Source organism: Elaeis guineensis, chromosome 12, assembly GCF_000442705.2.
Source record: "Elaeis guineensis isolate ETL-2024a chromosome 12, EG11, whole genome shotgun sequence".
Lineage (NCBI taxonomy): Eukaryota > Viridiplantae > Streptophyta > Magnoliopsida > Arecales > Arecaceae > Elaeis > Elaeis guineensis.
In genome coordinates this window covers 14459043-14479692 of record NC_026004.2, presented here as the reverse complement: position 1 = coordinate 14479692, position 20650 = coordinate 14459043, and the positions used below count along the sequence as shown (strand labels likewise).

Below are 20650 nucleotides of genomic sequence, written 5' to 3'. Positions count from 1 at the left end.
CTTTGAATACCAAGCCAGTAGAAGCATTGTTCCTGAACTGAGCCATGGAAGGCCTAAATTGTACTTAAAACAAAAATCAAACAACATTATCTTTAGAGAATTCAAAAAAAAAAGTACTATATTATTTCACTATTATTATTTTTTTTTTTATAGAATCACATTCGCCTGCACGAGTAAATGCATCCCATACGAGAGTGGTTTCATTTCTAGTTTTTGGACATACTTCTAGCTACTCTTGATTCATTATTCTTTTTTAAAGAAATATCTATCTCTAATAGTTTAGGTATTTGTACCTTGCATGCATATAGCTCATTCATGATTAATCAAATCACAGTCATGCAGCCAATGCTCTTGCGCTTTTCTAGTCTCAAGCAAAAAGTTTATCTAGGTTATCTTTAGACCCGTTCTTTTGAAAATAAAAAAATTATCTAAAAATTTATATTTTTTTAAATAAATATTTTTAAATAATATTAAAAAAATAATTTATTTATATTTTTTATATATTAAAAAATAATTTGAAAAACTATTATCTATGTTCTTTTAAATCACTAGTTCTTTGGATAAGTTGCTAAGATCTATCCATATTTTTTATAATATTTATTATTATATAAATATTATATTATATTATATATATATAATATAATATAATATAATATAATAAATTATATTATATATAATCAAATAAAATATATATTATAATATAGTATATAATATTAATAGATATTAAAATTATATTATATTATATTATTATAATAAAATAAGATATTGATATTATATTATAATAATAAAAAAATATACTATAATATTATATTATTATAATAATATATCATATTAAATAATAAAATATTATTGTGTGATAATAATATTATGTTATATTATGTGTAAGATAGTATTGTATTACTATATTATTATTATAGGTATTAGGAATGAAATAAAAAAATATTTTTTTAGTTGATAAAAAATACATAAATATTTTTTTATTTTATGAATAAATATCATCTATAAAAAATAATTTATTTATTTAAAAAAATGTATGCATAAATTGGCCAATGAAATAGTTGATCATCTTTTGATGAAATTTACCCACCATCGGATAGGGGTGGCAATCGGTTTGGATCGGATATAAGCAGATCGAGTATAATACAGGTTAAGCCAAAAAAATTTTCAACCTGAACCCGACTTATTTTATTAAATGGATAAGATTTTGAAATCCGAACCTGTCCTATTTAATAAACAAGTTACCTGATCCGACTCATGTAACTTGTTTATACAGTAACCCGTATATAAAAAAAATAAATGGAAAAATAAATGAAGAGAGATCGGAGACGGTGGAGAGAGATCATGTCGCAAGTGTGGATCAGCACCTTGGTGGCCACGAAGTCGCAGACCGTCTCCACCCAGGGCTCCATCATCGAGTACTAGGTGATCGCCACAAAGATGTCGATGAGGCCGTTGCAGATCGATCACTATTGTGGATGGAGCCCATTGGACCGAGCGATGATGACAGTGCGGCCGACGGCAAGATCTTCTGGCAGTGGACGGAGCCCAATTGAACTGCTAAAAAAACAAAAAGAAAGACCGAAGAGGGGTCCTTACCTTTGCCGCGACCTTGTTCAGGGGGATCAAAATCCAGGCAACTATGAAGCCGCAGATCACCATCGCCCAAGGCTCCACCACCTAGCACCCAGAGATGATCGTTGCGAAGACACCGATGAAGCCGTCGCAGACTGATCACGACCGTGGATGAAGCCAATCGGATTGAGGAATGACAGCGGTGTGGCCGACGGCAGACCACTAGCAGTCTAGCCATGGACGGAGCTGATCGAGCTGAGGGATGATGGCAGTACAACCGACGGTGGACCATTGGCTATGGATGGAGTCGATCAAGCTCATTCTGGCAGTCAACAATGGTGGAAACTGGTGCGAGTGGTCGATGGGAGCAAGCAATGGAGCGAGCAGCTGCGAAGGTGGTGCAAGCATTGCAGGGGCGACGACGTGGAGGAACTTGCAAATCTTAGCATGTCGACATGGAAGAGAGAGATGACGGAGGGTGAGGCAGTGAGAAATATTTAGAGCTTTTTGGAGAAGAAGAAGAGGAAAAAGAGAAAACGAGGCGAGTTCTGTGACTTCCGTCGCTCGATGGGCGGATAACTCAAATTTCATAGATCACAATCATGGGAATGGATCAAAATTGAAATGGATCATCCAAATTTTTTCAAAATTCAAATATTTTAAATAAAAAATATAAATAAATTAAACAGGTTAGGTAGATTGAAAATTTTAAATCTAAATTTAATTTATTTAATAAATAAATTAAATAAATCGATTTATTTATTATTTAAATTAAATTTAAATTTATTTAAAATGAATCAGACACGGGTTGGATTTAGAGGACGGATCATATTTTGCCACCCTACCATCGGGTTTCACCCAGCCACATCCCGTATGGGCCCGGCGGCGGCCCCAAATCTCTCTGCTCGCTCTTCCGGGCCCACCGACACCACTGTCCTAAATTGCTTTTCGACACGTGTCACACAAGACCCACGTCCCCCCCCCCCCCTCCTTCAAGCACTCTCCGAGGTCAACACCCGCTACTCCTCTCTCTCTCTCTCTCCGAGGTTCCCTTGCAGCTCTATGTCCTCTTCTCTCTGTTGTCCCGTCTTATCTACCCTCTCGTGTTCGTCCTCGATTCGCCCCCAGCGAACCCTAACCCTACATCGGTTTCTACCGTCGTTCTGCTCCGACATTGGCGCTCTCGGAGTGGGGATGGTGAATTAGGGCTCGGGTCGAGCTAGAGCGAGGCCGGTCATGGCTGCAGAACTCTGATGTTTTGAAACACTGTGGTCGGGGTTGGGGTTAGGGTTAGGGTTTTGTATATGTCTGTTGCTGAGCTGAAGGAGCGGCACATCGCCGCGAAGGCGACAGTGAACGGTCTGCGCGAGCGGCTGAAACAGAGGCGGCAGGCGCTTCTCGACACCGATGGTGGAATTCTCGTGTTCTTGTTCTTGGCGTTTTTTCCCCTCATTTTGCTTCCCTTGAGAGCAGTGACTTTATTTTTTTTCTTCCTCTGTTTTTTCAGTTGTTGGGTATGCTAAGAGCCATGGGAAAACAGCGATTAGCCTTGGTTCCACGGATCTGGTTTGCTGTAGGACCATGCAGGGTCATACAGGGAAAGTAGGTTCAATCCTTCGCTAATTCATTCATAAAGATGAGATTTTTTGCGCTTTTGCTGCATCTTTCTTCGTTTTTGTTAGTTGAGTTCATGGGGTTGTCTGAAAACTACCTTTACATGATATTTTTGTTAAATGAGGATTACATTATATTTTTGTTAAATGTGGATTCCATGATTACCCGGAACTGTTAATAAACTGTGAAAGTTTTCAACCTTTTATACTGGAAAGGTGAAGTAGTTGTTTTTCTCGTTTCTTTTTAGGTGTATGTTAGAATTGCTGAACTGGAGAAGCCTGATGTGATGAGAAAATACAGGGGAAAGGATGTTTCGAATGATTGTTTGTCACACAATGCTCATAAAAAAAAATGTGTGAAACTTAGCTGGTTTGCTGCGAAGGTGACCTAAAAGCTTTTCTGCTCCATGCAAATCAACCATGCAAAGCCAAAATTAGCAACCACTGATGATTTACTTCAAAATCATTCTTAGGGTTCTTGTAATTATTTTTTGGGAAGGATTTTTTTTTCCTTGTTGGCTATTCCTGTTTTCATTGTTGTTCCAACTTACACTGTTTAATTTCCATATGCTATATGTTGTAATTGGAAATGATGAAATGCTGCACCAGCTAAATGCTTAAATTGGAAATGTTTCTTGGCCCATAAGAAAGGTTTGATAGGTGAAACTAAGTTCAGACAAAAAAATTGACAATAGGTGAAACAATATTTCAAGTCTATAGACTTCTTCATTGGAAGATGTATCATGGTTCACCTCGGGTCAATTAATCTATCAAACTTTATTTGTTAATCATAATCTAGAACAATTCTTGACATAAGATAATCTTTGATAAGAAACGATGGAGGGGGATTGGGAGGTCCCCAACAAGAATATTAAGTTAGAACTAAAATGAACCACTGTTTCTAGGAAACTAGGTACATGCATATGTAAGATATAAGATATAAAACTAAGGAAACCAAGAAACATGTTCAGTATTATCAACTCTAAATGTTGTATCGTTTTTCTTCTCCTGCCATAATTGATCTCATTTTTTCTACTGCATTCTCAGGTTGGGACAAGGAGATGTTGACCGCTTTTTCCTTGCTTAGTTATATATTCTATTTCAAGTTATAAGTCAAATTGCACATAACTGTGGCATTTGTGATTGTGATATTAAGTCAAGCATTATGTGTGGATGTGGACGTGCAAAATTTGTTGTGTTTTAACTTTTTGCTGGATCCTTTCACATTATTTTGGATTAGTTATGGATCTAGTCTTTTAGAGATCAAAACTCAAACTTCAACCTTTTAATTAGTAACTGATGAATATTGTTTTGTGAGAACCTTGTCAGGTCTATTCACTGGATTGGGCTCCTGAAAGGAATCGGATAGTTAGTGCTTCCCAAGATGGGAGATTAATTGTGTGGAATGCGTTAACGAGCCAAAAAACACATGCTATAAAGCTTCACTGTGCATGGGTCATGACATGTGCCTTTGCCCCCTACAGTCAGTCTGTTGCATGTGGTGGTCTTGATAGTGCATGCTCTATTTTCAATCTCAATTCTCAAGTTGATAGAGATGGAAATATACCAATATCAAGAATACTTACTGGGCACAAGGGCTATGTATCGTCTTGTCAGTATGTCCCAGATCAGGAATCTCGACTAATTACTAGCTCAGGGGATCAGACATGTGTTTTATGGGATGTTAGTACTGGTCAGAGGATCTCTGTCTTTGGAGGTGAATTTCCATCAGGACACACAGCTGATGTATTGAGGTAATTGCACAGATCCTGTCATGAAATCATGTACTAGAAGCTAAGATGCTTCAGTCATAAATTTTTGTAGTTTTTTTCCTCCAAAGGTAGCTTAATTTTACATTGGATGAATGCCTATTGTCTTTATTTGAAAAGATATTTCACAACTGGCTTTGTATGTGACATCAATTACTATGACAAAATCTATAGGCCTCTTTTTGGTTAATAATCCATTTGTGATCTTTGATTTTTAGAGGAATTCCATCTCCACTGAAAGCTTTTTTTTTTTTTTTGGGAACAAACTTGTGCTGGTCTTCACCTAAATTGAAGGAATATTTACTGTCTATCTAAAACAGATGATCCTATGTAGGTTTCCATCTAATTCTTATATATTTAGTTTGCATATAGGTATTAGATCAACTTGCCAGAATTCTGATAATTTTGCGCTAGAACAGAGATAGTTCTGTCCATTTGTACTTTTGTATATTTTCCTCCCCTTTGTATCTTTCTGTGCTGAACTTCAATTAGCAAGCAATACATTTCAGTATAAACATTAAGGCCCATAGTATATGTTGCCATTTACCAAGGTTCTGTGCATTATGTAAACATATTGTCGCAAACTCAGTATTCTCGTAAAAATTGTTGAGATTACTAGCAAATAAATTGACATGTTCAAATCCTATATCATGTTTCAAATTATTTTATGTAACTATTTGATAGACACTGCTATTTGGCCATGTGCATTTCACATTAGGGTCCATTATTTATTTGTGTTATTTCTGTGGCCAATTGTACTAAAAATTCTATCAAATATATAAAATTGTATAATAACACATTGAGGTTTTAATCATATTGATTAATTTAAGTAATTGATATATCATAGTCTTGTATCAATTATTCTTTCTCATGATTTGTGTGTTTCTAAGAGACTAAAGAAATCATTAATGTCACTAAATAAAGAACTTGTTGATATATGGTATGTTACATTAAATATACTTCTTATATGGTAAATGGTTTTTGAATCAACAAGGCACAGGGGCCGATTATTTGTTTTGCAACTCTAAAACATTAGTCATGCCTCATATATATGGATGATTGAATTCAAGTAGAAGTTTATGTAGTGTTAAGCTTTATTTGGAACTACACAAATGTTTAATATGATAATAGCTCTCCACCATTGCAAAATATGGAAGTGTTCTTTACATTTATGCTACTCATTATTCCCATTTTTTCACTTTTTGTTTTTTGAAAATATTGGTGGGAATTCACCATTTGCCTTCGAATATGGAACCTCTTCTGGTGCATGTGCTTAGGAGGAGGTTGCCAACTAATGAACCCAAGTCTTATTAGCTATCATCTTGTTTATTATTATTGCATTTGGTATGATACATTAATGGAAAAACACAAAGGAATGTAACACTAAATTCTGTATTTTAGTGGGAGAGGGATTAAAAATGGGATTATTTGGACATACTGGTATAACATATGTAGCTCTCTTTTACATTAAACATCATGGAGATATGGGTTTAACATATATAGCTTTTAGTTGACTGTTTATGTAATATTGGATGAGATAAAAATTTTTGGGGATATATGGATCGCTTCACATTCAGCATGATGGAGTTATGGGATGATGTCTGGTCTTGTTAACCTTACTCCAATCATTAGAGAGAGGAGAAAGAGACAATCTATGGGTAAGCTAGTGGAGAGATTAGTGTAAAGAGATTGAGTTGTTTTGGAAAAAAAGTAATAGGGAATATTCTTAGAATTAGAATATGACCAAAATTTGAAACTATCTTTTTTTGTATAAATTATAGGATTACCTCACAACTTTAGTCTAATTTTACTTAAATCCTCTCGATTTTAAAAAGTGTCAGACTAACCCTTGAAGTTTTTGAGATATTCCAAATTAGTTCTATTATTTATTTCTGTTAGTGGAATGATGTCACATGTCATCACATGATTTCATCATTTTATAAAATAATCAAACTACCCTTATCCCTACCTCCTCCCTTCTTTTTCCTTTCCGATTGCTCTCCTCTTCCTGTCACTGATGACCCTCCTTGTCCCTCCTCTCTACTCTCGTTTTTCCTCATCCACTTCTCCTCCTTGTCGTTGTCTTCCTCCAAACCCGCCTATGAGCCCTCACCCTCCATAACGGCTCCTTCCACCTCCGTCCATTCCTCACTGGCGACCCTTCCTTCCCCTTTCTTCCCTTCTCACCTATTTCTCCTCATACTCCTTATCTAAGCCCGCCTATGAGCTCACCCTCTCCATGATGGCTCCTCCACCTTTATCTCTTCCTCGTTGGTGATCCCTCCATCTTTCTTCTCCTCACCCATTTCTTCTCCTCGTCTACCTCCTCTAAGTCCGCCTATGAGCCCTCCTCCACGACGGTTCCCTCCACCTCTTCCTTTTCCTCACTAGCAACCCTTCCGTCTCCTCTCCTTCCTCTTCATCCGTTTTCCTCCTCTAATCCCACTTGAGGCCTTTGACGCCGCTCTCCTTCTCCATGCTGATCTCCACAACCCTTTCCTCCCCCTTCATGGTGGCTCCCTTTACCTCCACTTTCCTCGCCGGCGACCCCTCTTATATAAGCGAGGGACATTTTCGTCTATTAAAATGGTAAGCTAACACCATTTATTAGTCAGTGATCGATAGGACTATTTTGGAACATCTTGAAAATTTGAAGAGCTAGTTTAATACTTTTTAAAATCGAAGGGGTGTGATGTAAGTGAAATTGGACTAAAGTTGTGGAGATGTTTCTATAATTTATCTTTTTTTTTTATAGGAGGAGAAAATAATAGAGCATTCTTAGAACATTCTTAGAACTGTTTCATTTTGATGTCATATAGATTCACTCGTAAATGCACAAACTATGATGCTTTTGCAGGCACGGTGTTCCTGCAAACAGAAACTTACATATGATCTTTCCATATTTGTTTCATTTTAAACAAAAGAAATCTGGTTTTGATTCTTTACTTTAAGATAATCATATTACTGAAAACAACTTGTGTTTTTCATCTCCAGTGTCTCAGTCAACTCTTCAAATTCAAATATGTTTGTCTCTGGTTCGTGCGATGCTACTGCTCGATTGTGGGATACTCGAAAAGCTAGTCCAGCAGTTCGAACTTATCATGGTCATGAGGGGGATGTTAATGCTGTCAAATTTTTTCCTGATGGACAAAGACTTGGGACTGGCTCTGATGATGGCACGTGCCGATTATTTGACATGGGGACAGGACATCAACTTCAGGTTTATAGTCAGCAGCATGACAGTAATGATAATGATGTCCCCATTGTCACATCCATTGCCTTCTCAATATCGGGTAGACTCCTTTTTGCTGGATACTCCAATGGGGATTGTTATGTGTGGGACACACTGGTAGCTGAGGTATGCATTTCTTTTTTATTTGGAAAAACAAATTCCTATGCAACTCTAAACAGTAAAGACAATCTCCAATGAAAATTATAGTGGAAAATGGAACTATTATATGAAGTCAATGATTTGTTTTAGGAAATAATCCTGGCAAAGTTTATAAATCCACAGTTAAATATTATCTCTTATTATTTTTTTTCAGAGTAAAATAGGTATAGCATATGCTGAAATTGTACCTAGAACTTATATTTATTATTGTATTTATTATTTCAGTATATGAGTGAGACATGCTAGAGATACTAATGAAATAGTTTACAGAGACTAGTTTACCATGAAATTTCCTCAAGCTCCAAGCTCCTTCTTATGGTATTTCTGTATTGATGCCCACATGTGATCTTTGGCACAAAATAATATCCTTGGGCTTTGGATGATGTCAGAGAGAAAATTCTAGCTTTAAGATCAATCATACAAATCCCACTGTAAAAATTATTGATAGTGCATGCATGTTGCTTGTAGAAATAAGTTCTATAATGCACTTGGACTTGATTTATTTCTTTCTCCAAGACCAAACGTGTCCTATAACCCTCATGTCAAATGGACGTTAGATTATATGCATTTTAGTTTTTTCCAGGTAAAAAATAGTAGTTATCAGGATCATTTTATTTTGAATTTAAAGGCTACATTTTGTTTATGAGATATGGTTGCCATCTTGAAGCTTAGATTATTATGTTTTTGCATCCAGAGATGATTTTATTTAATTATCTAAGAAGTCTATAATCGTTCAAGGTCTAAAACTTCATCAGCTGAAATTGTTGTAGGACAAGGATTGCAATCTTAGAAGTGGGGTAGGAAGAAAAGGTGGTTAACCCTGAAAATGTAATTGGTATGCTTATCAGACAGCTGTCCACAGAAAGCATAAAATTTTGAAGAAACAGAGGATCATTTTATTTTTGTGGTGGATGGAGATGCATTTTGTCATCACTGTTAATGGTCTTGCTCGCATGAGAGCAATTGATTTACCGGTCTGGGTTATTCGATGAGATATTCAGGGTGGGGGATGATAGAAGTCACTATATTTTCTAAAAGAAGGCCCTTGGTTTTAAGAGAATTTGGAGGTATGTCGGTGCTTGTCTATGTTTTATAATCATGTGAAGTTCTCTTAAAATTTTCAGTTAAGGCTTCTGATGACCTTTTCCTTATTTCCATCATGAGAAATGCTTCTTCCTTTTGATGTTCACTAAAATTTTACTGTTCAAAAATTTAAGTTCTCTCTGTTTCTTCTTATTTGCATATACTATAAGCCACATTCAACATTTACCAATTATTGTAAGTGCCATTTTTAAATCATTGATTGTCCAACGTGAAACAGATATAATAATTTTATTAAAGCATGAATTATGCTGTTTGATTCCCCTACTCCTTCATTGTAAACATATATTTTGGTGTCAAAAAAATCTATCATTGGCACTTGATACTGTCTCAGATTTATAATACATCTTATGTTACTGCTGTTCTGTTATGTAATTAATGTTGTTGATTACCTAATTTCATAAATAGCTGTAGTATAAAGTTAGTATTTTAATTTTGGAAATTTCTAATCATTTAAGCTTCATCCTGGTCTTTGGTGGCCATTGTGACAGTCAATAGCAGACTGTGGCTTTAATTCGCTAATGAATCAAAAATGGGCTTCCTTTTTTTCCCCCCCCTCATCTCATGATAAATGGTGTGATTGATCTATATGGAGATTTAGTCTGTGTAGCCTAAAGAAGTGAATTAAAAGAAACATGCAAAAGTAGCTTATAGGGATTTAAGTAATATCGCCCACTACATACGAAAGAAAAATTTTACTTCCAAATTAATTTTGATGTTATCTTGGCACAAGAAAAGAGGATTGCTTGACAAATTAATTTCCTTCTTCATCGGATTGTTCATACATTAAGTTGATGTCTAGTCCAAGGTTCAAAACTTCAGTTTAGTTTTGCTGCTTTAGGCTCTAGCATGGATAGCTTTGGCTGAAAATTATAAAGAAATCCAAACAACAATTTGTATTAGGAAAAATAAAAAAAAAATTAAAGAAAAATCAGTTTAAAGTACATTTTATTGATTAGGATCATTGAATATATTGTTTCAGTATTCATATTGAAATAAAAACAAAAAAAAAAAAGCTATAGTCATAAGCAACCCACATAGGCAATGACTTTGGTTGCAAAAATTAATTTAACCAGAATTCCAAAACTCACCCAACTTGGAATTGAGTTTAGGTGAAACTACGCATTCTGATTTTGGAGTTTCGGAGAGAACTTCAGCCATGAGTCCAATCTTTGTAGTTAGTGAGACCATGGCTTTGGTTTGTTCACCCTCCCTTCTTCTTGCTTTGATTGTTTTATTTTATCATTTTGCTAAATCTTATGGAAAAAGGGTGTTTGGATCTTCTATATGTTTCTCTTTTCTTAGGTAGTCTTGAATTTGGGAACTCTGCAAAACTCTCATGAGGGCCGTATAAGCTGCCTAGGTTTGTCATCTGATGGGAGTGCCTTATGCACAGGAAGCTGGGACAAAAGCCTAAAGGTACCTTCTTATCCAGTCTGTTAATCAATAATAAGATTTCACCATTGGAACCATTAGAAGATATTTTAAGAGTTTGTCAAAGCTGTTAAATGGTATCAATTTATACTTTGGAATCATATCAAGAGAGGCCTTTATAGTAGCTGTTATGATTAGAGTGCACCATGACTAGAAATGAAGTTTCTTATACTTTCTCTATGGGTCATATCATTTCTTTATTTACTCTCTCGGAAATGAAATTTGTTTTCTCTTTTCTTGCTGTTTTCTCTACAAGTTTGTTTCTGGCAGTTTAAAAGAATCTCAACTAGTTTCGAATTTGAACTACAAAATGCAGTCCAGGCGTCTAGATTCTCTGTCAGTCACACCTATTGGATGTTCTATTTTCCTTGTTAACAACTGAGTCTCTTTTTTTTTTTTTGGTTCTCCCTATCAACCCTTCAGTGAAGGCTTGTTTATCATCAACTTGAGCCTTTTAGTTACAAGGTGTATGTAATCAGTCTAGCTAGCTTGAAAAGTCTGGGTATGAATTTGAGATTGGTGCTTAGAGGTTAGCTAGATTAAAAGGGCATGACTCGGTTCCCACATCTGCTAGGATTATCTTGTTCTAGCCATTTATTCTATCACCTTATTGCTTTCTTGATCTCAAAAATTCTTTCCTCATAAGACATAGTAAGGAGTAAGCTGTGTACCAATCGTTTTTTTCCTTCATGTCCCTGCCTTTTTTTATCTACATCCTTCATATTTTTGGACAATATCAACATCTTGAGAACTTGATTATCACACTCAAGTTTCAAGTTGCACTCTCAATTTCAGCTGATTGATCAAACCTCTGTTTGGTCAGTTTATAACAGTTTCAAGCTTCAGTTTATACAAAAAAATGTAAACATTTAACACTGCCCGTTTCTCTTGTGAGATCGATCTTTCCAGTCGTAGAAGGATGTAGGTTCAAATTCTACAAAACTCATCCTTTATTATTTTGGCAGATTTGGGCCTTTGGAGGACACAGGAGGGTGATCCATTCGTTGCATTGATAGCACTTGTTGTGGAATATCAGTTTGGTGCCCAACTCGGACCATTGTTGTGCAAATACCAGCTAGCTCTTGTATAGTGGATTCTGTGGTGTCTTGCTCCTTAAAGCTACAAGTCCTGCTCCCATGAAGCTCAAGCATCTTGAGATATCAATGTTAGCTGGGGGCACTTGCGTGAGGCAGAGACAAGGTTGCAGAAAAACTATCAGGACTGCCGTGCAACATTTCAATGATTTGTTGTCATCTGTATTATTAGATCCCCGTAACTCCTTTTTCTTCATATTTTTTGCGAAAAGTAATGTCTTCTGTTGGTATGTTTAGCCTATAGAACGTTATTGTATCTACTATTCTGTATGTACTCTGATTGGTCTGTACAAGTTGATCTGGAATCTTGACTTTAATATTTCATTTGTTATTTGAACCTTGGAGAGGGTTTGAACTTCGCAGGGAAATAATAACCTAACAGATACCAGTTAATTAAATGTTGCAAAATGTTTTCATAGGTTTTGTCAATCAGATCTGCATGAAAAGGAAGTAAAACAAGCGGGAAGCAACAAATTTTCGTTTTCCACTGTCAGTTTCTGGTCTTTTGTGCTTGTGACATGGCCTATTTTTTTTTTTTTTTTTCTTGATGAAAGTAGCTTCCTTAGAAACTCCCAAATTCTTTTAATTTCGTATATTTCATTATCCACATTGTGGGGAATGTTCATAAGGCATATTCAATTTATTTTCCCTTGAAATAACAATCTGGGGCCTCCAGATAAATAATCCAAATCATTTTTCATTCTTTAGAAGGAAAGATGTGTCTATAAAAGAGATTTAAATTTTAAATGCTTCAAAGATTTATTACTTATATATCATTTATTCGCCTCCCTGTCCTATGTGTCAAGTATTTCCCCTCAGAAGTATTCCTCCTGAGGGGAAAGGGAGGGCTGTACGCCCACACGGTTTCATTGGGATATGTATATCCCAACTTGTATTTAGCAAATTTGCTTGGGTTTCCCCGAATGAACAATTCAACCATTATTAAATGTTCTGAATTTGTAAGGCATTATAACTTGGTCAAGATCTCAGATTGAAAAAAGAAGTGGTTAAATTTAGTAAACAACTTAGTAAGTTCCTCAAGAGTCTCTAGAGTTTTGTTGTTTTTCTAATGCCAAAATACATTGAGAAAGGTAAATACTTCATGTAAATTGATCTTCTAATGAGGTTAGTTTTAATTGGAATGATAAAGAAGCAAAGCGCATAGGTTGCAATTGAAAGGAAAATCAATGCAGGATAAACACTCAAGAGCTAACATTCATACCTCTTTCTGGTAAATTGAAGAAATACAGATTTTCTGATTCAATCTTTGGCCCTCAGATGCTAATCAGTTTCTTACTGGCTGCAATAGTGCCTTCTTCTTGAAGACCATGAGTTGACTCCGGAAGAACAAATCTTCAGGCATTCCAATGATTAGGCAGAACCAGATTATCTGGAAAAAGACGGAGCAGTCTGATGCTTCTATTTTGCAACCATTACATATCAATTCATGCCATGACCACATGGAAGTATAGCATTGAGATTGGAGAACGCTAAGTTGATAGGACATGATACTAAGAGAACTAAACCATGATGTAGACTATGGTAGATTTCCGGTGCCCAGTTTCAATATAACCTTGGCAGGTCTTTTAGAAATCAGAGACTGGTGGAAGTAGAGATCTACAGAGTTAATGTTAGCCTCTGGTTTCCCTAAAATGCAAATGATTATGTTAGGTTCATTTTACTTGTAAAGTTGGAATAGAAAGTTCTGTACTTCTCTTTTTATCTTAGACCTTATATCACATTCATGATGAATAAATTAAACCCTGCACTTGTTATTAGATATTATGCTACAATTTCTGCACAGATTAAGCATCTACTTTTGTATATGGAAGAAAGGATGCCAAGTTTCAGCTGCCATGGTTACAAGAACAAAGATTTTACCATCTTACCGACAGACTCAGATTCAAGTAGACAAATACCTAGCTGTGGGAAAAAGAAAGACATAAATATCACTATTACATCTTTTAAACTTTAAAAGACTTTGAACTGAAGTGATTTGGAGTGGTAGCACAGGTTCTCGAAACCCATATGCTCTTTTCTTTCCAGCTTCTCGACCATGTGTGCAATACCAACACCACCTGCAGTGACATCAGTTTATTAATTAGAGATTAGAGGCCATGCATTAGAAACATTTCCTTGACAAAAGAATTGACATTATTTACCTAAACTAATTGCGCTCACAAAGATGGTCAAAGCCAGAATGAAGATGATCAGCGATGCTCGGCCTAGGAGTACTATCAACCTTCTAACAATGTGCTGACCAGTGAAGGCAGCCACGGTTGCCAGAAAAACAAAGTAAGCAGCTGCAGCAATAAAACAGTCAAGAGTTGTTAGGATTCCAAAAGTTGCAGGAGCTAATATTATAGCTCTCAGGGACTAAAATTGATGACAATGCTGCTTACCGTATGGGACAGGGAAGCGATCAAGAAGATAATATTGTATGACGGACATCGATGATGAAAATGTCATTGCAAATGTTGATGTTGCACTTGCGACCTACAACACATACCACAACATTAGCAACACTATGCGTGGGAACTAAGAAATCTTCAAGTCCAAAAAAAAAAACACAAAAGAATACAATTGCTTGGACCAACAAATAGGGAGCCATCTTTGAAAGCTTCTTAAATTTTTCAAAGCAGTAGTCTATTTTGCCAGCATCTAAATGACTTAAAAAGCATGCATGAAATGTATACATTCCATTTCAAACACAGAGAGCAACCTGTGCTATCTTGACTAATTATTTAGTGACTATCCATAAACATTTGCACTACAACCTAGTGACTGTGATGTCCAAAATCTTTAGTTTTCAGCTTTTGCCCCCAAGAGTCATGAATTATATATATTATCATGGAATTTTTTTGTTGTTCATAAAACTAATGAATGCTTTCCATTCACAGAATTGTACGAGCTTCAGATGGCTTTCATATTCCAGTGCTATAGATTTTCTACTGACATGATTTGTTACGTTTTCATTTTTTTTTTTTTTGAAGTTATGTTTTAACTTAAAAATCTATTCTCTCATTATGCAGAATTCAAACATTTCCACATCTTTAACTGGTGGAAGAGAGAGCAAAACCTGAGGAGGAACTCCCATTTCAAGAAACAATGGTCCCAGGATGAACCCCCCTCCTAGTCCAAGCAGTCCTCCAACTATCCCTGCTAACACCCCACAGAAACAGTAGAGGAGCAGCTGATGCATTTTCCATCTCATATCTTGCTTCCCCCTAGAGGCAATTGTCCTCGTTCCTTTGCAGAGGTTGATGGCTTCATAAAGTGTGACAGAAAGAGCAATTGGCACCTGCATAGCACAAAATGTCAGTCAAGTTTCTTCCACCAATATGCCATTTTCTGAGCTAAGTAATTGTTTTCCTATGACAACTTGGCAGGATTCCTTTCAGATCCACATTAGGCCAAAGATTGAAGCATTATCAGTTACATGGTAGGATTTGTATTTTATCTTTTTATTTTATTTTATTTTTTTATTTTGATGGAAAGCATTTGTACTTTGTCAGTTGGCCAGATAAGCTATCGAGTGGTGATATAATTGATCCAACCACATATCAAAAAGATCAAAAAGATCACTTGGATGCCAGATAGCTAACCAGGAAGTGGATAGATTCAAGTTCAACCATTTGTAACCACCTGCTAGCTAGCTAACTGGTGCTTAAAATTATCCACCATTTCATCGAAATTCTAAGAGTTGGTAGATTATGGAAAAGCTAAAAAAGTAAAGTGTGAGAAGAGAGAGCATGGTCAAATTTATTTCAACCTCCCCATGAAATAAAGTTAAGCAGGTTAAATGGCTTTTTGGGACTTTGACCAAAGAACTTTAATCCTCACTTTGTAATGGCTGTTTTGCTGGTTAAACTGATCACTTGCCTTTAACCAGCAAAAAACCAGCAACCAAACACAACCAAAAACAATTAAAGCCATTGTGTTGTCTGCTTAAATTCAAAAGATGTTGGCACTGGTTCCAAATTGTACTTCTTATGAAGCTAGAAACTGGATTAGATAGTATGCGTTTGAGATTTAATACAAGTCACTGGAAGATTTCTACGTTAAAAAAAAAACCATAATTTTATATGAGAATTATTCTGGTACGCTGATGGATAAGAGATGGATACAGTAGGAACTGAAAATGATTAAGACTATAATTCTGAGGCTTGCATAGGCTATTATCAGGAGTTTAGTCACATATGTGTATTAAAATAAGCAGCATGCCTTTCTGATAGCTAGATCACAGAAATTTGGTTGTGGGATAAGATATGTACGTAAAAAAAATGAAACTTAAAGAAATTAAGTCTTTGCAAAAGTACTAGTTTAGTGTGAAGGTAAAGCTGAGCTTATGTGAAGTAATTAGTCAAAATGATCAAAAAATGACATGGCGAGGAAGCAAACAATATATAGATATAGGCCAAGGGATATTTGCTCTTCCACTGAACAGGTTGATTATCGAAATAAAGCTGAAATGAGATATCAAAGAATATATCAGTTGATGTCAGATTGAGAGTGGTGAGCATGAAAATATTATTACTGATTCAAGTGGTTGTAAACTGACATGCTCATATAGTGATAAATCTGTTTTTCTTCTATGCATTTCCATAAAGACTACTCTTTTTATTTCTTTGGAATTTTTCTAGTCTGTTTCTATGTTACATGGGACTGTCTGAACTGTTGTACAAGTTCATCATTTAGTTCCAGATTTGGACATTGAATACACAATGTTATAGATTACTTCCTTCAAAACATGAAGTTGAATTGATGCAAACACCAATTTAGCAGTGTCCTCTAGTTTTTTTTTTTTTTTTTTCAAAGACCAGTTATAAGTGTTTGAACATCATTTATTTTAGTATTAAACTATCCAATATTCCAATTATTTGTTGTTAATTAGAAAATAGAAATGAGATCTAATGCAGTAAAAGAACATTTAGTTATCCAGTGATTTGAGGTTCCAATGACTCCTGTTGGATAAATGCTGGAGTATTTCTATTGATTAGTCATGTCATATAGGGCTATGTCAGACATTAAATTGCTTTGATTTGAATTATCCAGGGGATAATTTTATACTTTTTAAGATGTACACTTAAATCTATTTCTTGATTCAATAGATGCCTAAAGAAGTGAATGTAATACCCAAATAATGATAGATATGCCAAAAGCAGGTCCAATTACACCTATTCCTTATCCTACATAGAATGTAACAACATAGGGATCCACATTCAACATATATCTGTTTACATATACTCAAATGACCCCTTCTCATAATAATAGTGTAAATAACGCTATTTCCATCTGGTCTTAAACCAAAATAATACTTATGTATCTGAGAGTATAAGAAGAAGAAAAGAAAACTATTAAGGAGATTATACCTGTAAAACATTTAGAATCCAGTATTCTATCGAGCAGGTTGTGGCATATGTCTGCATATGTATTCCAAAGGAAAGAAAATCATGATATATGAAAAGTTAGACAGTATATAGTGTACAATCATGAAGATAACAGCAAGAAAGGACACGGTATTGAGGACATGAAAATTAACTATTAACAATGTTCTTTTTTTTTTTTCTTTCTTTTTTTCTTTTTTAAAGTCTAGACAAGCAATATATCACCTTAACTATCTGCACCGCAAGGAATGCCACCCACACAAATAACAGCAGCATAAACTCTTTCCAATAGATATTTTCTTTGATTGGAACCTGGAAGACAGAGTTCAACAGAATTCTGATAAGAGCCAATGAGTTAACCACAGAACCTAACTCTTCTTTTTTCAAAAGAAAAGGGAAAAACGAACCTACCTCATCATCTGGTGACAACGTGACCTGTGCATTGGCAGCAGGAGCACCTGGGAGTGGTTTGTATTCCAATTTTGGACTCTCTGAAATTCAAAAGAAAGATAATACTAGTTTTTTCCTACAAGAAAAAACTACAAATAAATTAACAAGAGAAAAAAGGACCATGTACATCAAAGTTCGCCATCTCAATACCGTGTACCAATTTAGTACTTGTATGGTATGGTATGGTCAGTACACATCAGTACTGATAGGGCAAATGTTGGCATGCATGAATGATGCTGTGCATATAGTAGTGTAGATGTAATAATCATGAGAGAGAAGAGGATGGTTCTTAATCTTCTTACTGCTTCTTTATTGAGCATAAGTAGATTATAGTTTTAAATCGCTTCAAATATTGATGTGGACCTTTTGTCATACTTACCATTTGATTGAGAAGTGAGCAGTTTGGCAGCTTCCTGAAATGTAAGAATCACAAGAACTCTCTTAATCAAGTTTCATTTAAACAGATCAAAAAGTCGAAAGCAATGAGGTAAGGATCAGACCTTTTTCAGTATGGATTCTTTTTTCCATGTTTCTATACCTTTGAAAAGTGCCTTTGTTGATGTACCTGGCATTAGTCACACCTATTTAGTATTTCATATCCCTTAAACATAGTGTAATTAGTTAAAGTTTCGGTAGCAGATATACAAGATAGTTGCCTGCGGACACAAGGACCACAAAGGGAAAGAAAGAAGCATCCAATTACTGAGATATAGAAAAGCATGAAAACATTCTCATTAATTACTTTAAGATGATTGTCACAGAATTTGGAGAAACTACCAAATATGAACTACATTGGGAGTAGATATTTTTTGAGCCATGATATTGCTTATAAAGTTAATTTTCATCAAAGGCAACAGTTAGATTCTGCCAGAAACTCCACTTAAGGTACTAATGCATGGAAAAAAGAAATATAATGAAGCTTCTGGAGAAATGGTTACCAGCAAATGATCCTGAAAATTACTAAGCTGCTGACATGGAAAATGCTGAGGATATGAATAAATAATTCGGTACTTGGAGACATGACCGTCTTTTGATGATAATAAGGATAAAAAAAAATGCCAGATCATGGGATTAAAATGCCAGATGAAAGCTTTTAGTGACAGAGTAAGAAACAACCTTTACAACTAAAATACAGAAGCTCATGATCAACCAGTTCAGACTTTTGTTAGAAGTAGTTTTGCTTTTGGCTCAACATGTGGGTGATTTTTCTGTTGATTTGATTGTATAATTAGCTTGTGCGGTAAAATTTAAAATTTTGTTGCAGTGGAAGTGCTATTATAGCTTCTGTATGCAAGAAGATGAAAACTTATTAAATCTTTGGTATTATTGTAAGAACTAATCAACCAAATCTTCTGAGGGAAGCAGAAACAACATATATGAGATTTCACATGATAAGATGCTTGGAACATTAGATGATCCTAAGTACTTAAATTTTCTTTTATGGAGGTGATGGCCATAAAGAATTTGGTTTATCTTTTTACCTAGGAAGAGGATAATGAGGAGAACAGTGACCATCCAATCAGGAAAAATGACGTTAAAAGCGACTCCAATGCTGATACCCAACATAAGCATGGGCTGAAACAGCAAAGCAAGGTCATAATCAATGATCGGCAAGTCCAATGTCGGGTGGCGTAGCCTCAAGTTATAGTACACTGTGGATCCTGCTGCACCCATAATCATACCTGCAAGACAAGTGGTGTTGGATTTAAATGAGGAAATGGAACCCAAATCATGACTTCGAAGAATAAAATACAGCTAGAGATTCATCTTTGTATAGATAACAAAATATAAATTCATGCAAACACCAGGTTCTGAACTACAAAACAGAAGAGTAACCATTAGTTTATTTTGTTTTATATAGCTCCAGATTAAAGAGAAACAGAATGCTTAAATTAAGAACCTGCAATGCAGCCTGTTTTCAGAAGAAGAAAGAAAAAAGGAAAGAAGGAAACATTCTTTCTACATCACTCCATCTATATTAGCATGTATCCTATGTCTTACACTTGGAGACAGCTGTAGATGTCTTTGGGTCGAAGCCAATGATCAAGGTAAGCATGGGAACAAAAATCCCACCTCCACCAACACCTCCAATACTGCCCAGAGCAGCACCTAGGAACCCGATGATCGAACCCAACACGACTCTCCAACCGAACTCCATGTCCTGAATCCAATCCCATCCAACTCCATTCAAGCCCATAATAATACCAAAAGAAGAAATGATTCACATATACAAATACCAGAACAAAGGCAAATGAATTGTATTCTAAGAGAAGCAGAGTGAGGAGCCGCATACTGGCCAAACATGGGTGTAAGAAGAGTCGCCATTGTCGAACAGGGAATGAAAGATGTTGCTGAGTATATATTTGTAGTCCTTCTCCATGATCTTGTTGTGGTTGGTGCTGATGCTACTACTTCCCATCTCATGAGCTGAGGATGCGAGGGGCCTGTTTGCTAAGACCACCTCACTTTCCAAGGCCAGGTTCAAGCAAAGGAGCAACATTCCTATCCACCACACGCAGCTCTCCAGTCTTCCACCCATTGCTCTCTTTTCCTAACGCCTACCAAAAAAATGAACTCAAAATGTTCGAAAGCCTTTCACTCTCTTCCCACCTCTCTTTTTACAGAAGAGATAGCTCTGGAGTGTCTTCCATCCCTCTCTCACTGGTTGGCTGGAATACTACTTTGTTAAGATGGTGGGGTTTTCACTTGCCTTTGCTACAACTCTGTATCTCTAGCTCTTTCCTTCTCGCTGCTCTAATTTGTAACTGCTGCTTGCAATTGATTCTACTCCCCAGATTGAGGGGAGAAAAATATGTTTCCCGTTTCTTGTGATCGTTTT

The 20650-nt window shown here is 35.8% G+C and overlaps 2 protein-coding genes across 7 annotated transcripts; one reads left to right on the top strand and one right to left on the bottom strand.

Annotated features, from left to right (window-relative positions):
* The first annotated feature begins 2575 nt into the window (after positions 1-2575).
* Positions 2576-12311, top strand: LOC105055063 (guanine nucleotide-binding protein subunit beta). Of its 6 annotated transcripts, none has more exons than XR_002165878.3 (8): positions 2576-2982; positions 3080-3174; positions 3434-3568; positions 4515-4939; positions 7949-8312; positions 9116-9412; positions 10752-10865; positions 11846-11869. XR_002165878.3 is itself a non-coding variant. In XM_010936765.4 (7 exons), the coding sequence occupies exons 1-7, from the start codon at positions 2877-2879 to the stop codon at positions 11891-11893; spliced, it is 1287 nt and encodes a 428-aa protein (XP_010935067.1). In that variant the 5' UTR covers positions 2578-2876; the 3' UTR covers positions 11894-12311. The 6 variants fall into 6 exon arrangements, 2 of the variants coding, with proteins under 2 accessions (XP_010935067.1, XP_010935069.1); XR_002165879.3 differs by having other exon boundaries at positions 9101-9412; XR_003802239.2 differs by lacking the exon at positions 9116-9412 and having other exon boundaries at positions 10756-10865; positions 11846-11861.
* Positions 12312-13726: 1415 nt separating this feature from the next.
* Positions 13727-20650, bottom strand: LOC105055061 (sulfite exporter TauE/SafE family protein 3). The gene is made up of 12 exons (XM_010936764.4): positions 20105-20650; positions 19813-19972; positions 19293-19493; positions 18312-18376; positions 18191-18224; positions 17773-17852; positions 17587-17673; positions 17347-17397; positions 15054-15275; positions 14377-14470; positions 14137-14277; positions 13727-14052 (listed from the first exon to the last, which is right to left on the bottom strand). Exons 1-12 carry the CDS (start codon positions 20348-20350, stop codon positions 13946-13948), a joined length of 1488 nt encoding a protein of 495 aa, XP_010935066.1. The 5' UTR covers positions 20351-20650; the 3' UTR covers positions 13727-13945.

Bases quoted from the DNA above. Each gene is read 5' to 3' on its own strand.
- LOC105055063 (XM_010936765.4), top strand. From the start codon at position 2,877: ATGTCTGTTGCTGAGCTGAAGGAGCGGCACATCGCCGCGAAGGCGACA. The intron at 4,940-7,948 runs GTAATTGCACAG...TTTCATCTCCAG, and splicing joins CACACAGCTGATGTATTGAG to TGTCTCAGTCAACTCTTCAA. The intron at 8,313-10,751 runs GTATGCATTTCT...CTCTTTTCTTAG, and splicing joins GGGACACACTGGTAGCTGAG to GTAGTCTTGAATTTGGGAAC.
- LOC105055061 (XM_010936764.4), bottom strand. From the start codon at position 20,350: ATGGGTGGAAGACTGGAGAGCTGCGTGTGGTGGATAGGAATGTTGCTC. The intron at 19,494-19,812 runs GTAAGACATAGG...CTTGTCTTGCAG, and splicing joins ATCTACAGCTGTCTCCAAGT to GTATGATTATGGGTGCAGCA. The intron at 14,053-14,136 runs GTAAATAATGTC...ATGTCACTGCAG, and splicing joins TGTGAGCGCAATTAGTTTAG to GTGGTGTTGGTATTGCACAC.